At 37.3% G+C, this 15,924-nt stretch overlaps 1 protein-coding gene across 2 annotated transcripts in view; it reads left to right on the top strand.

The window, feature by feature from the left end:
• Positions 1-15,924, top strand: part of mast4 (microtubule associated serine/threonine kinase family member 4) — a 74,400-nt gene that overhangs the window by 6,302 nt on the left and 52,174 nt on the right. Inside the window, exon 1 of one of the 2 annotated variants that reach the window (XM_046839875.1) lies at positions 7,280-7,472. The exons of the other annotated variant lie outside the window; for it this stretch is intronic. Within the exon in view, the coding sequence (XP_046695831.1) occupies positions 7,434-7,472 (39 nt within the window). The 5' untranslated portion in view covers positions 7,280-7,433. Of the gene's footprint in view, positions 1-7,279; positions 7,473-15,924 lie in introns of those variants that run through there. 2 annotated transcript variants of the gene reach the window in all.

Genomic DNA, 15,924 nt, shown 5'->3' with positions numbered 1-15,924 from the left:
ATTATTACTTTTAAACTTTTTATTTATTTGACACATTTGGTCCCTAAAAACACAACAATAGACCAAGCAAAAACAAACAAAACAGCAATAATCACAAAAAAATGGGTTAATTATCTACAATATCACATACTTGCATACAAACTAAGACGGCAGTGGTTCCACATATTGAAGTATAATCTGACAGATCTTAGTGCAGGGTTTGTCAGTTTTGAAATTATACTGTTTACAGACTCTGTACATGAGATTGTTTAACACAGCAGAGCAGGTTGGCACACCAACACTGGCAAACATTTGGTTTGCACTGCTCCATCATGGCACATTAAACAACAGCCTCATTCCATCATTATATGCTACATTAAGTTTCTGCATGCTACTCCTTTTGCAACACTGCCATAGATGGGCAATATACATAGAGGTACAGTATGCTCTATAAAGTATAGTCTTTACAGATCTTGATCACATACTAAATTTCCTAATTAGCATATTTGCTTGTGCATACACACATCGCTGTTTGTAGATATCCCTATCATCAGACAAGCCATCAGTTATATAATGTCCTAAGTATTTAACCATATCACATTGTTTAAAAAATAAATACCAGAGAGCAAAAAAGTCAGGAAATAAGTTTCCTGTCCTCCTCCTGATAATCATAATGTTACTCTTCTTCGCATTGTATTTAACATCAAAGTCTAATCTAGATTGAGAACAAACCCTCAATAGCTGCTGAAGACCCACACTATAGAATCACCAAATCACCCGCTTACATCAAGTGGTTGATGATGGTATTACCAACCGTACAACCACTGTTTAGCAGCTTCCAGAAATCATCCTTATAAACAATAAGAGAAATAGAGACAAAATACTTCCCTGTCTATCTCCATTGCCTACATTGATTGGAGCAGACACACGATTACACCATGTTACATACATAAACTGATGAACGCACCAAAAGGCCAGAATTCTCACAAGAAATAGGAACCCCTCTGTCGTGTAACTCTGCAAAATAAATTTGCACCATCACAAGCTTTAGATGCATCAATAAAACACATACAAATTGTGGAATTTTGCCTGAAATACGAATCTAAAATCTCCTTTACAGCAAAAAATATCCGTGCCATGTTTAGATTTAGAACCAAACTGATTATTAGAGGGCAAACTGTTCCAACTTAATAAGATTCTCTTCAAAAAACATTGGATGCACAACTGGGTAGCTATACCCCGATAATTATTCCTACAATTTCTTTTCCCAGCTCTATCTTTGATAATAGGCGCTTACATAACACGTAAGATAGAATCAGGTAAAATGCTATAAACTAAGAACCCAGTAAAACAAACAGCAAGCAGACGAGATTTCTACTCGCAAATTTTAAACGCTTAGCAGATATCCGTACCGCATACCTCATTTTCTTTTACCCTCATGATTACATCACAGACTTCTGGAAAAACAGACACAGCATTATTTTCAATATTACCCACCACATAGGGGTTACTTTTAACACAATTGGAAAACTCATAGATTACCACAGCTGAGTCATTTCCTCTGATCCGCTTACCTCATTGATATTCGTTGGCAAAGCTGTTTTGCGAATATTCTTTTTTTTTTTTTTTTTTTTTTTTCATTTGAATTGTTATTTGGCCGTTTCCTTGCAAGTGAGTCAGCCTCGTTGCAGTTTCGTTCCTCTTAATAAAACAAAGGGCATATTTGATTCCATAGTACTGTCTGTTGCAACACATAATGTATTGAATTGTAAAATATGAATATAATAATAATAATAATTGTAGTAATATTAATATAATTTGTTAATATATATTATAATTACCGTAAGAATTTCTTAATACCCAAGCGGGTGGATGATAGTGGATGAAATGGATGATAGATTTTTGTACCATACATAAATAAATGTACCAGTAGATTGCTGTACATGGAAAATATAAGACATTCCCTGAAAATAAGCCCCACTGCATCTTTTAATATAAGACCCGGTCATATTTTCGTGGAAATACGGTAAGACCACTCCATTCTCCCTACACGCATGTTATTATTCACTGGCAAGAGAGTAGGTACATTACCCAAATTTATAGTGATAGTAAAAGGCGCACAATCATTTGTGGCAAATTCATCAGCTAAGCATGAAATATATAATAAATATCACTAGTATAAAGTGTAACTATTACCAAGTAAATGCACTTTACTGGAAAGTATCAACCCATTAGATTTAGACTTTTTTGTCATTGTAGACGAAATTTGTTTGCTAGCACTCAGAGACTAGCAGTAACAAGAACATGTAAAAATAAAAGGAAAATGTAAGAATAAACTAAAGATAATTGTACAAATATATAATAAATAAATATATAATAATACGACTATGTACAATGAAATATATGTGCAGTGTGGTTAACAGAAATAATGTAACATTGCACAAGTTATGCTAATAACTGCTAACTAATATTTATGCTAATGGTAATAAGAATAAATCAATAATAGCAGTCTGGGTGTAAAGTGTCTTTGGTGTGTTAGCAGTAACAGTGTGTGTGTGTGTGTGTGTGTGTGTGTGTGTGTGTGTGTGTGTGTGTGTGTGTGTGTGTGTGTGTGTGGTGGGGTGTACAGGCTAAATCTCTGGAAAAGATGATGTTTCTCAGTGTGTCCTATCAGTATCAAAACAGAACTGCTTCAAAAGAATTACCCTCAGAAATATTCATATCACCTACAGTAAAATAGCATGTAGTAAAATTATCTGTAAGTCTGTACAACTGTATATAAAATAATTTTCATTTTATCGCATCAGAATCTGTTGTTGTCAAGAACAACATACGAGCGCTGTTATTTTTCTGCCTAGCTAGCATTTGTGTGTAGTGATTTTTACTGTCATGTGTCGCTGGCAATGAACTCCTGGAAGGATACGCATTACCAGCTCACCATCCAAGGACCCGAGGAGGATTTATTTTCTAAGGTGAAACTCCCCCTGATTTCCTTATAGATTTGGTTAAGACGCACAAACGTGGTGCAGCACGTCAGGTTTATCCTTCGAATTTGATATAAGAAAGGTAAGGTGTTCAGGTGAGGTCAGATTGGGTGCGCTCCATCCCATATCCCACTCAATCAACTCCCGCCGCAGGGCGTCTTTGCTACTCTTAAGCCTTTCTCGTGCTTGACCTCTCTCTCTTTTTTTACTTTCTTTCATTTTTCTTTCTTCTTCCCCACTGCTAAACCTTCACATATCACTTTAAGATATCGGTTCAAACCCAGTTTGTATTATTCCTTCCTCCCAGCTTTTTCACCTTACTTGTTATTTTGTCCACATTGGAAACCGGACACGTGCCTCGAATGAGTGCCTCAGTATGTATTTCCTGCAGATCTGCTGAAAAGCACTAGGAAAAAGGGCATTATTGCTTTTGTTTTTTCTTTTTTCACCAATGAAGTCATTTCCAGAATATGTTTCCAAAAATCCCTAGGCTGTGTGCTGTTTCCTTAAACCCCCTCATTCAAAAGTCTTTCAGTGTTTTGTGTTTATATCTCAAGCCTCGAGTTTTAGACAACACTTCAAAAACAAATGACCTTTAACATTATGCGTGTTGGAATTTATTTATTTATTTTTGGCATTGGACCAAATGGATTTAAATCTGCGTTGTTAATATTAACAATGAAATTAAATTAAAGAATCGCACGTTATGTTCAAATACACAACAATTCATATTTAATCTGCGAATAATAACAGTTACGTTATCATTTCACTTAAGTCTTAATCAGTAAACAGTGATTAATTTAACAGCGATTGAATTAAAATAATCTGACATTTGTTGTCAGAAAGATGAGGATTGGTTCAGTGTTTGGTTCTTCTCAAGGTTTCTTACTCATACTATTTTTCTCCTTGCCACCATCACCTCAGTCTTAGGGATAATCTTATAAAGGTAACATTATAGGGAGTTTTATGAATTTAAAATATGCTTACATAATCTCTTTATTTCTGTAAAGCTATTTTGTGTTCATTGTTTAAAGTGCAAATGAAATTGAATTGATTGAGCATTAATAAACATGTAGCATCCTTCATGATTCAAGCTAAAAAAAATTCTCAAGAATTCCTTTTGTCCCAAGATATTGCGCATTCTAGAAATGAACAAATACGCTAAAAATGCAACAAATGAATGAAAATTATTACAAAAAATATTTTTTGCAAAACCTTTTGGAAAATTGTCTTTTTGCTAATTATGAATGATCATTTTGCTGGCTGGGATTTTTGTTCATACTTCACAAGGAATGTCTGCTGGTTCTCTGGCACAAACCTCTTGTCTAAACACATACCGGTGTAAACAAGCGAAGGTGAACTTGCAGAGTGTAAATGAAAACTCAGGCAACGCATTCAAGCCATTTGAATCTTAACAAATCCAATTCATATCTCTAAAGGAGATATTACACACAGAGTTTCAGCCAACCTCATGCTGATCTGAAGTACCTATAGAGTAGTATTGCATACTTCATATCTCTAAAGAGTCTTTAGTTTGATCAGATTTACAAAAGAAACATACAGCTTTACGCTCCTCTCTGAAAACAGATGAGCTCCTGGAGACGTGCCGTGGGCGGAGCTAAAAAGTCACGAGCATGCGCATGCTTTTGCGTAGCGATCGTTTGCAAACCGTGACCTCGCTATGAATTAAACATGAACAAAAATTTTAGAGTCTGAACTACAGCTAACAATCCGATCAAGCCAAAAATATTTGATGAAATCGAACATCAAGAACAACAGGTTCTCTTTCCCGCTCATTTAAAAACACACTTCTTTGGAGACGTTTTTCTCAAAGGAATCCTGTGCAGCGCTCTGTGCATACTCTCCTATTTTATTTATTTATTTATTTATTTATTTATAATGTTTAGCATGAGAATCCAATCAGAATGCATGAAATAGCAAACACAAAAAATGTTTATTCTCAGCAGTAACTTTAAAACGTAGCAAATTCAAACAAGGTTTTAGTCTCCGCCCACTTGCAAACGTTTCTGAAATTGTATGTTGTTATTTAAACACGTTATGGACAAATGTTTGTGTGCAACTGTCCATATGTGCCTTTTAAACGTCTCGTTCGCCTGTAGTTCTATTAGCTGTTGTATGTAAATCCCCACTCTTCTGGGAAGATGTTCGGCTAGATGTTGCTTGTGGAGACTTGTGTTCGTTCATCCACAGGGCAATTAGTAGAATGTAGGACGAGGGTTTAGAGTTAATCTGTATTGTCCATTCTATATTTTGGTTTGGTCTATGAGAAAAAAAAGAAGTACAAAGACCATCCTGACCTTGAAATAGCTGTTCGATAAGCATGATCGTTCAAGCCTGGCTGATGAGATTGAGAGAGTGGATGTTGCTTTACCTGCTTCATATATACAGGCTGAGGAAGTGAGCGCGTGAGCAGAAAGAAAAAGAGATGGTAAAGGATGAGAAGTAAGCCAATAGATGTTGTGTATGAAATTAGAGGATTGTAAATTTCCACACGCTTTAAAGAACGCTTATGGATTTTGATAGGAAGGTTTTTTTGTAGCAGCTACAGGTTGCAGTGATTAGCAATGAAAAGAGCTCAAACGAAGAAATGCCACTTTGTGGTTTTTGGGGGTTTTGGCTGTGAAGATTTCTGTTTTTGGCTGAACCGAGTGAAACTAATGTAAAGAAATGGTGCCTCAGTTGATAAGGCATTAGGTAGGTTGTTAGTTCAATTCCCAGCACCACCAAGTTTGCACCCTAAACAGTCACTTGTTTAGTTGTATAAATAAGAGAACTGTATTAGGTCTGGATTAGGTTGTCTGCCTAATGGCGTAAATGCTTTTCAGCTCAATTGCTAAGAGTGAGTGCTTACACTAATAAATCCTTCTTGACTTTTCTTATCTACAAGACATTTCATCACATAAAACTGCTATTTGCTGGATGTTTTCTGTTTTCCTCCCCATTATTTAAAAAGTGAGAGCACTGAAATTATAAAATGTATTAAAAACCGGCATACAAGGATATAATAACTTTCCCAAGTTTGAAATCTATAATGTCTTTACAGAGCCAGGATGACTATTTCAGAACGCATTTTTGTTAATGTTGATAGTACAGTTTAGAGGTCGACCGATTTCTTGGCACTGATAGTTGATTGCTGGAACAACCCATATCGATAGTTTTTCCTGGTTGCATTACACAGTACAAAAGCGGCCTCTAGAGACGACTGATCCCACTTGCAGTTTATTTGACAAATCTTTTTTAATTGTTTTGGATATAACTGTTTTTTTAGTTTAGAGTGTTACTTTTTGTTTTAGTTTGGATGTCTTTCTTTTCCTCAATATTTATTAATATGATTCATATATTCATAATTATTTGATTTCGCACATTTTTAAGATTCAGTACTAAAAATTTTGGTCGACCTCTAGTGCAGTTGACAACCGTGTGCGTCAGCAAGCCTTTAGGAAAACCAAAGAAAAAGATTATGCTAGTCACATTTTATTTTTCTCTCTCAGATTAAATTAGATTTTGCAAATTTTTGTGACATTTTTGTATGGATTTTTTCTTAAATTAACTTGTTGAAATTATTCCTTGTGTATAAAGAGTTTGTTAATTAAATCATATTTGCTGAAAGTTACCAGACAAGCATTTCTTTGCCGGCTGGATATTTCTTCTAGTGAAGGACGTTGACCTTACTAATGTTAGAAGGGCGGAAATCGAATTGCTTCCCAGTTCCTTGTCGTTTCTCAGGCTCTGTGCTGGAGGTCCAGCTCTTGGGGATTTGGGATTTCCCAGTTCGTGGCTACTTTCTCTCCTCTGACCTTCCCGCTGTGCCACTTATCAGTGAGACCCAGAGCAGGACAGGGGGACAAAACACCCACCGGCCCCAAGTGCTTTGCTTTGCTCTATTGACAAATCGTGGCTGCATGGAAAGGATGTCGGCTGCATTGCCGTGCTGTGGCAGAACAATGCAGCACAGGATTTCCTGTCTTTTTCACTCTACCCCAAAACCCACCCTCCCTTCTTCTTCTTCTTCTTTTTTTTACCTCCACCAACACTGCCTGCAGGCTAAGGACATGATTCACCACAGCACTTTTTTTTTCCCCATTCAGAATTACTAACATCTTTAATTGTATTTACTTCCTTTGCTCTCTCTCTCACACACACACACACAAGCTCTCACACACATGCTTCTTCCACATTGCTCTGAAGTTCCAGGAAAGGACGGCTGGCAGAAGAGAGAGGGGGCAGCGTCAGCTGACTATCCCCCTCCAATCAGATAAGTCCTGATGTAAGTGTTTAGCAGCTGCTCAGATAGGATTGGCGTGCCTGGAAGACTTGTGCACCAGTAGCGCAGGCAGTGAGTGCAGCATGGCTCGCTGAGAGACCGAACGAATGTGTGTCTGTGTGAAAGAACGAAAGATAGAGAAGGAGAGAGAGAAAGGGAGAGGACGAGCTTAGTTCCTCTCCAGCATGGACGAGTCAAGCATTCTGAGGAGGCGAGGGCTACAGGTAGGAGATGTTCAACTATATGTGAGTGTGAGAGTGAATATGCACGGGACTGTTTGATCCTCAGCCTGGAGTTTTCACAGCTTTCGCATGTAACACTTGGAGGTGCTGCATGAATAGTAATCTGTGCAGTCGTGAGCTGGTGGATTGATGGAGTTGCGGAATAGAAAGAGATTCAGGAATGGGGGAAAAAAAGCAAGCACTCGCAAGATTTCCGGTCTCTGTGAATGGTTTTTACAACTTTCTCAACTTGAGTATTTTAAAATTATTTTTAGCTTATGTCAAATTCTCTGTTATCTATCTATCTATCTATCTATCTATCTATCTATCTATCTATCTATCTATCTATCTATCTATCTATCTATCTATCTATCTATCTATCTACCTGTTATTTCACTTACATCACAATATTAGTTTTATCTCATTTTTGCGCTACTGAAGTCTCGCGCAAGTGTGTAAAAGCTACTGCCTGGTTTAAAGGCAGAAGTTCGGAATAAAACTGTACAGAGACAAATGGAAGACAAAAATCATTTCAAAGAATTTGTTGTGTTAATTATAATGGAATTCATTAGTATAAATGAATTGGTAGCAGCTCTGGGAAGGAGGAGAAAAATATTATAAAATGATCAGGAAATAAGAGCAGCCACATACTTCTGAGGCTGAGGCTTCACTCCTCATCCTGCTTTCCGACTTTCTCACAACTTTCTCTTTATTTATGAGCTTCCCCCAGAGAACGATCAGGTTAAATTTGGGCAATATAAAGAATTTTAGAGATGCAGGATATTTGTAAGTCCCGGCCAGAAACATTGGTTCCATGTAAGGCAGCTCCGTCTTTTCCACACTAGTAATATCATGTCTGATAAATATAATGAATGACTAAAGTATTGTCATGTGACTTTGAGGTTAGGGGAGGATGCTGGATTTTATGGGGTCTTGAGGATGTTTTTGTGATGAGTTTGCTGAATATTGGGGCTTAATTTCTTTTTTGTAATCCAAGTATTCTTAATTAGTTTCTGACTAAATTCATGCTATGTTTTTAATTGGCTTAGCCCTGAGGTAAACTTACAGAACATTTGATCTGAAAGAACAGAATGGGAAAATAAGCATCCAGCTTTATTGACCAAATTACTAATGCTGTTGCTTTTTATTGATTTTTTTACCCCAAAGTTAATAAAGGTACACATGTATGTACTACACTAGTGACCAGACAGAACTGATTTGTAAATTCTGTTTTGTCAAAACAACGCAATACAAACCACATGCCTTTCCGAGTGCCGCAACCTTTCTTTCATATACAACAACCTACATGTACAGTAGGAGATGAGGCGGAACAGAGCAGCCTTCTGGTGACGACCTCAGTGACTTCCTGTATACACCACATGGTTAAAACCCGTCTCGCACACAGCTACAGATGCACAGCAGAGATGTTTCCTCCATTACTGCCTCACTCCGGTTCTCGACGTCAGCGTTTTCAATAAATCTTTCCGGAAGATAAAACGGTGATCTGTTTTTTTTTTTTTTTTAAAGTAAGCTGCTTGATTAAAGATTTGAACGAGCAACAAAACGTATATTCATAAACCTGAATGTACCGTTTGCGATTTTCATTTAGACTTTTAATTACTATTTTTTTTTTAGCTTGTTAACATTTGGATTAATTGCAGCATTTGATTAAAAGGTGTAACATCCCCAAGAGTGTTTATTGATCTCAGCTTTTTTTCTCCTTCCGATTAAAAAATAACAAATTTTTATTTTCTTTTGTCAGAATTCTTTATTTTATAAGCAAGCCAGGACAAATAAAAAACAATTTCAATTTTAAAAGGAACAAGGTTACTTTTGGAGGGTGTGTGTGTGTGTGTGTGTGTGTGTGTGTGTGTGTGTGTGTGTGGGTGCTGGTTAAAAGCTTGAATCTGATTGTTTTGGTTAGCGAAGGGAACACAGACGTCTCACTGTGGAACTGAAGTGACGACTTGGCCTGCTTGTTTGCTCCCTGGCCTTGGCTCTGGATTGTCACCTGTTAACTAGGCCTCTTTTGATACTATGTGTCGTACTGCAAGAAATGAGAGAACCACTGTCACTTATTGTGCTTGATATATGGGGTATACAAGTGGCCTCGCTGTGCATTTCGCATAAGAACAAGGGTACTTTGTGTGAAGGTTTGGTTGTTAAAAGCTCTAATATAAATCTTTTTTATTAATGGATTTATAATAGGGTTCTTCCAATTAATTTTTTTTGTTTACTTATGAATGTAAATAACAGCTTTAATTTTTTAAGTAACACTTCTAGAAGGAGGTTTGATTCAGATTAAAAACATTGAGTAGTTTTTTATCTGTTTACAATCCCTTTATATTGTTTTGCCTGGAGCTCATAAATCTGTATTAAATTAATGAGCATTTACATGTGCAGTGATGCATATGTTGTACTTCAACCTCGTAATTATGGAAATGTGCTGTTGACAAACAGGGCAGAGGTGCAGATGTTAAACAGCACTAGTACAGTATAGAATCTCAAATCTACAAAATGACTTCCTCTGTTTTGTTGTGCTTTGAGTCAGATGTGCAGTTGGCGAGCTGCATATCAATGCATATCACGTTGTCAGTGTGTGTGTGTGTGTGTGTGCATGTGTTTGTGTGTGTGTGTGTGTGTGTGTGTGTGTGCATGTGTTTGTGTGTGTGCATGTGTGTGTGTGTGTGTGTGCATGTGTTTGTGTGTGTGTGTGTGTGTGTGTGTGTGTGTGTGTGTGTGTGTGTGTGTGTGTGTGTGTAAGCTTGTTCCACTCCTTAATTTTATCACCACACAGGAAACAAGTGAGTGAGAGCTGGTGTTACATTTAGAAATTACATTTGTTCCATTGTGGAGTAAAATATATATATAAAACTGCAATTTGTCTGGTTGGTCTGAGAAAAATCTGAGCCGAGCCTTGCTTAGCTTTGCTTTTGTTAACTGTGCTGAAATCAAATAAAAGAAGACCACCAGAAGTGTTTGTTATTGCTTGCTTCCATTAAGCCCTGCTGTGGTAGGTTTTTGGTGCATTTGTAAATATTTCTGAAAGGCTCAAGCTTGATTTTTAAAACTATTCTGCATCAATGCATTAAAAACAAAATTATTTTTAATATTATCTTATGCATGAACAGGTATCACGGTTTAAGATTTTCATTGGGAGTGACGAGGATGGACAGGATTAGAAACGAGTTTATTAGAGGATCAGCACATGTGGGATGTTTTGGAGACAAGGTGAGGGAGGCGTGATTGAGATGATTTGGACATGTGCAGAGGAGGGACATGGGGTATATCTGTAGAAGAATGCTGAGGATGGAGCCACCAGGCAGGAGGAAAAGAGAAAGGCCAAGGAGGAGGTTTATGGATGTGGTGAAGGAAGACATTCAGGTAGTTGGTATGAACAAGGCAGATGGAAAAGACAGAGTAGTATGGAGATGGATAATCCGCTGTGGCAACGAAGAAGAAGCAGGTATCTGGGTTGAAGTTACTTGTTTGCTTGCTCACTAATTCACAAAATCATCAACTACGATTGACTTTGGTACTGCAAATCCTAAAGCATTTCTTTTTTTTATTATTATAAAAAGACCATTTTATTAAAAATTAAAAGTAACAGTGCTGTGTTTCGAATCATACACATGTTCAAACAGGAAGCTATTTTTAAATTAGCAAGACTTCCTGTTCACTATTGGTGCTCGCTACGTAGGGTGTGATAGAATTGTGTAGTAGATTGCAGAATTCAATAGAAATGAGAAAATAGTGTCTTTTGACTAAAAGCGTTTTTTCCTAATTATTTAGCAATTACTGATGCAATCATTCAAACACATAGTTTAGGAAATGCGTTTCTGTGTATTTTTCAGGGAAGTGAAAAATCAGTTTAATCACACAGTGTAGTAATCACAATACTGAATGCTGATCAATGCCATAAAGTGCACCATCTTGAAAATCTACCTGAACGTGTAAAGCTTCATTGTCTTGTCTTAAACAGAAATGTCCACTTCGAAGCCGTTTGTGAAAATGGTATGTAATCGTAAGACAGTCTAGGAGAACATGGTGGAGTGGGGTGAAGAATTGGACGGGGCAAAATGAGGGACTTGTGTGGTATTCCTATTGACTGCCACTCTCTTGTTGCTTACGATAATCTCAAACACTGTAACTTCTAGCTAGTTCAGTTTATTAAAAATAGAAATCAAATCAGAATCACGAGGTAGCTGGAAACTCTTACATCGCTACCCTGAGCTGGTTGTAAAACTGATGGCTCTCTGATTGCCACCCTGTGAGCTCGGTTTAAAATCGCATCGAAATGGGCGACAGTTAATTTGTCCTGAGTAAACACAAGTGCCCTCTGTATTAGCTTTGCAATTACGCTCGCATTTACCTGGGTTCTCCTGAGACCCTCAGCCTGCACCGGCTTCACTGCATTTAGATTCGAATCACTCGTATAAAAACTATTTATAATAAGGTGTGAACATGAAATTGGTTTTTGTTTGTGTCCCCCCCCCACTTTGCATTTCTCATATTGGTAATTACCATTTTGCTACCAAGATCACGCGCGATTGTGTTGATGCGCTTATGAAGGAGAAAGCTGATGCGTCATTCAGTGCAGAGTTTATGTTCATCTGCATACATGATGTACAACAATGGATCACTATTCAATAACGGTTCAATAGCGGTGATTGAGGTTTAATGAAAGCGTCGAGAGGAATCGATTCCCATTTATCATCCATATCAACATACCGTTCGTCTGGTTTTTTTTTTTTTTTTTTGCTGTGTTTACATTCTTAAAGTAAACTGCTAAATGCAGACTTCAGAGTAGTCTTTATTCAGTTCCTGTTATCTCCCAACAAAAGACTCCAATCTTTCATAGTTTGAGTTTCTCATTTGGACTCTAGCCGTGTGTACGTTATATTTGTATGCGCCTCGTGTCATGTGCCGGATATCTGCTTGGTTGGCACAGGGGTTGTCTTGCGGTGCAAGTTTCAGTCCTTGGCCCGCGCTCTCACACACACACACACACACACACACACACACACACACACACACACACACACACACACATGCAAGAACCACTATCTGTTTTTGTTTAGTGCTTTACATATCACACTTTTAAACCTGAAATGGTTATGGCTTACAATATAAATATAATTACTGTGTGTGTGTGTGTGTGTGTGTGTGTGTGTGTGTGTGTGTAAACTACTAAAGAATGAATTATTTCTAAATGTTCATGTTCCCCTAAGGACCTGAGACCTGAACCTTTCAAAAATAGAAAGAATGCTTAGCAATAACGGTGATGCAAAAAGCACTGTAATAAAGCACCACAGCTCAAATCTTTAGATGGAAGCTTCCATTGGGTTCCACTTTGGTCCGGCATGAGCTTAAGTGTACCGACTCACCGAATCTGGACGGATAAACATTGGGAAAAGACGAGATAATGTTTTCCAAACTTCAGCTGTTTAGTTTAGTTTATTCGGTGCGATCTGTAGTCTCAGATTCCTGTTTCTGTTTGAACCAAATGTATATCTTTAAGTGTATTTTCCTTTTGCAAATTAAACCTAGAATTGATCTGAATTAATGAAAGTTTTGGGTTTCAGTTTTCTTTCTTTGTAATCTATTTAATTCAATCTAATGTTATTTGTATAGCACTTTTACCAATGAACATTTTTCCATGCTGCTTTAAAGAAATTAATTCGATTGTGAATATAAATTTTAGCATTATAGATTAGTCCCTATATGTTACCCCTAATGAGAAAGCCAACAGTGGCAAAGAGATGGTATGAGGAAAAAACCTTAAGAGGAACCATATTTGACAGGAAACCCAATCTAATTTGGGTGACAGCGGTAACATCTATTACTAAAGAACTAAATAAAAAATGTTTTTCTATTGGATGTGTGTGAGTTCAACCTTCTAAAGATCTTTTATTTAAGAGGTGGCATTGGAGTTAAAAGGGTTCCCCTCTAAAAGGAAAAATCAAAGAATGAGTGTAGCGGCACCTATTTACGCTTTATTTATGACTATTTTCTTACGGTGACAAAAGAACGTGGCTTCATTTATTTGTTTGTTTGTTTGTTTCCTGGAAGAAATGTCAGCCTCGTAGCTGTCTGATACTTCTGCGGTAAGTCAGAGTGACCCTGCCATGCCACGTGTCATGAGCACATTAGGTTTCACTGATTTCCTTCGAAGAATCCATAAATGGGCAGTGGACAGAGGTATATGGATTTGTACCTGCTTACGAATTTGAATTCTTTGGTTCTTCAAGCCTATGAAATGAATAATTTTTTCTTTTTTTTTTTTGGTGCGGTTTTCTCTCTTTTGTGCGACTTCGTACAGACACCGAAGAGGCATCACAGCCCTTTTTTCCCCTCTGTTTTGTCTCCCATTACTTTGAAAGAAAAAGCAAACCGGGTTGCATTTATAACTGTGTTCAAAGTTACATTATGCCTTCATAATCCCTTTATAACCTTTAAATGGGATCCTACATAAACATTCATAAAGGTTTAAAACTGGGAGCTGCAGCTTTATATAGGGTTTGGTAACTTTAGCCTGTGGTCAAAGTGACCTTATGGCTTCATAAGCCCTTTATAACCTCTAAATGTTATCCTACATAAACATTCATAATGTTTTAAAACTGGGAGCTGCAGCTTTATATTCAATTTGGTAACTTTTAGCCTTTGTTCAAAGTGACCTTATGGCTTCATAAGCCCTTTATAACCTCTAAATGGGATCCTACATAAACATTCATAATGGTTTAAAACTGGGAACTGCAGCTTTATACGATACCTCTTGGTAACATTCAGCCTGTGTTTAAAGTGACGTAACACCGACTTGAGAGAGAGAGAGAGAGAGAGAGAGAGAGAGAGAGGATGCTGAGGAAAAACAGCCTGACATATATTTCCATCCTGATATAAATCGGGATCGAGTGCTGTAAATATATAACAGGCCGAAGTTTCAAAATTTCATTTGTCTTTCATCCAGAAATCCTTGTTGGAAATCCGAGCCTGTTATTGCATCATTAGTACACAGTAGTACATGTAGGTTCATTGACTGTACTTCTGGCCTGAAATAGCGATCATGGAAGTTATATTGTAAGTTTTTATCGATTGGGTGTCTTTTTCTTTCTTTCATTTGATGCTTATTAAGAAGACAAAGTGCAAAAATTCGTGCTGAGTACCTTTGAAGTTCGCTTTGGCCTGAAGGCTGTGCTGTCGTTCCCCCTTTTCGCTTATCTTATGGGGAAAAAAATGAACAGAAAATGAGGGGAAGGTGACGTATAGACAAGTTTCCTTCCGCTGAGAGAGTTCACACTTACACCCAGTCATTTTTCTGCTCTCGTCTTTGATTTATCTTTCATTTCATCAGGTGCTGCAAGAAGGTTCAGCGGTTTTTATTTAAGCTAAAGAGTGTTACAAATCGTAGTGTGTTTCAACCATGTTGGATTATTCATAATTGTTCTCATTGCTTGACATATTACATTATTAATAAGGTTTATTCGAATAATCGAGCTGATCTGGTTTATTTGTTTGGTTGTGATCTGATCTGATTCCAATCGTTTCACCTGATCACATTTAATTGCGATAATTAAGGTGCAAACTGTATTTTCAAGTAGATTCATTCGCGATCAGTTCAAATAATTCAATTCAAATAAATCTGATTAGCTGTGAAAATGGTTACAGCTGATACATATTATTAGACCAGATTTTGATTGTTTACACTGATTGCAATGATTTGAGTCGTTTGAGCAGTTTTATTTTGATATGAGCTGATTGTTTTTAATTAAGCTAATTGCATTAATTTGAGCTGATTGCAATTGTTTGAGCTGACCAATTATTTGAGATCACGTTTGAGATGATCACGTTTGGGGGAGATCTTATTTATTTGAGCTGATCCTGATTGTTGGAGGTGATCCTGATTATTGGAGCCTATTCTGTTGTTTGAGATGATCTAATTGTTGGAGCTAGGCCCATTGTTCAAGCTGATCCTGATTGTTTAAATGAATGGTGATGGTTGAAGCTGATCCTGAATGAGTTGATGGTTATTGTTGGAGCTGATTGTGTTTGTTGGAGCTGATCCTGATTGTTTGAATAAATGGTGATGTTGGAGCTGATCCTAAATTGGGGTCATGGCGATTGTTGGAGCTGATCCTGAATGAGTTGTTGGTGATTGTTGGAGCTGATCCTGATTGAGTTGATGGTGATTGTTGGAGTTGATCCTGATTGTTGGAGTTGTTGGTGATTGTTGGAGCTGATCCTGATTGAGTTGATGGTGATTGTTGGAGTTGATCCTGATTGTTAGAGTTGTTGGTGATTGTTGGAGCTGATCCTGATTGAGTTAAAGGTGATTGATGGAGCTGATCCTGATTGAGTTGATGGTGATTGATGAAGCTGATCGTGATTGATGGAGCTGATCCTGATTGAGTTGATGGTGATTGATGGAGCTGATCCAGGCCTTTGGAGATGATGATGA

This window comes from Silurus meridionalis, chromosome 25, assembly GCF_014805685.1.
Source record: "Silurus meridionalis isolate SWU-2019-XX chromosome 25, ASM1480568v1, whole genome shotgun sequence".
NCBI classification, from domain to species: domain Eukaryota; kingdom Metazoa; phylum Chordata; class Actinopteri; order Siluriformes; family Siluridae; genus Silurus; species Silurus meridionalis.
This window is presented reverse-complemented; position numbering and strand designations above follow the sequence as displayed.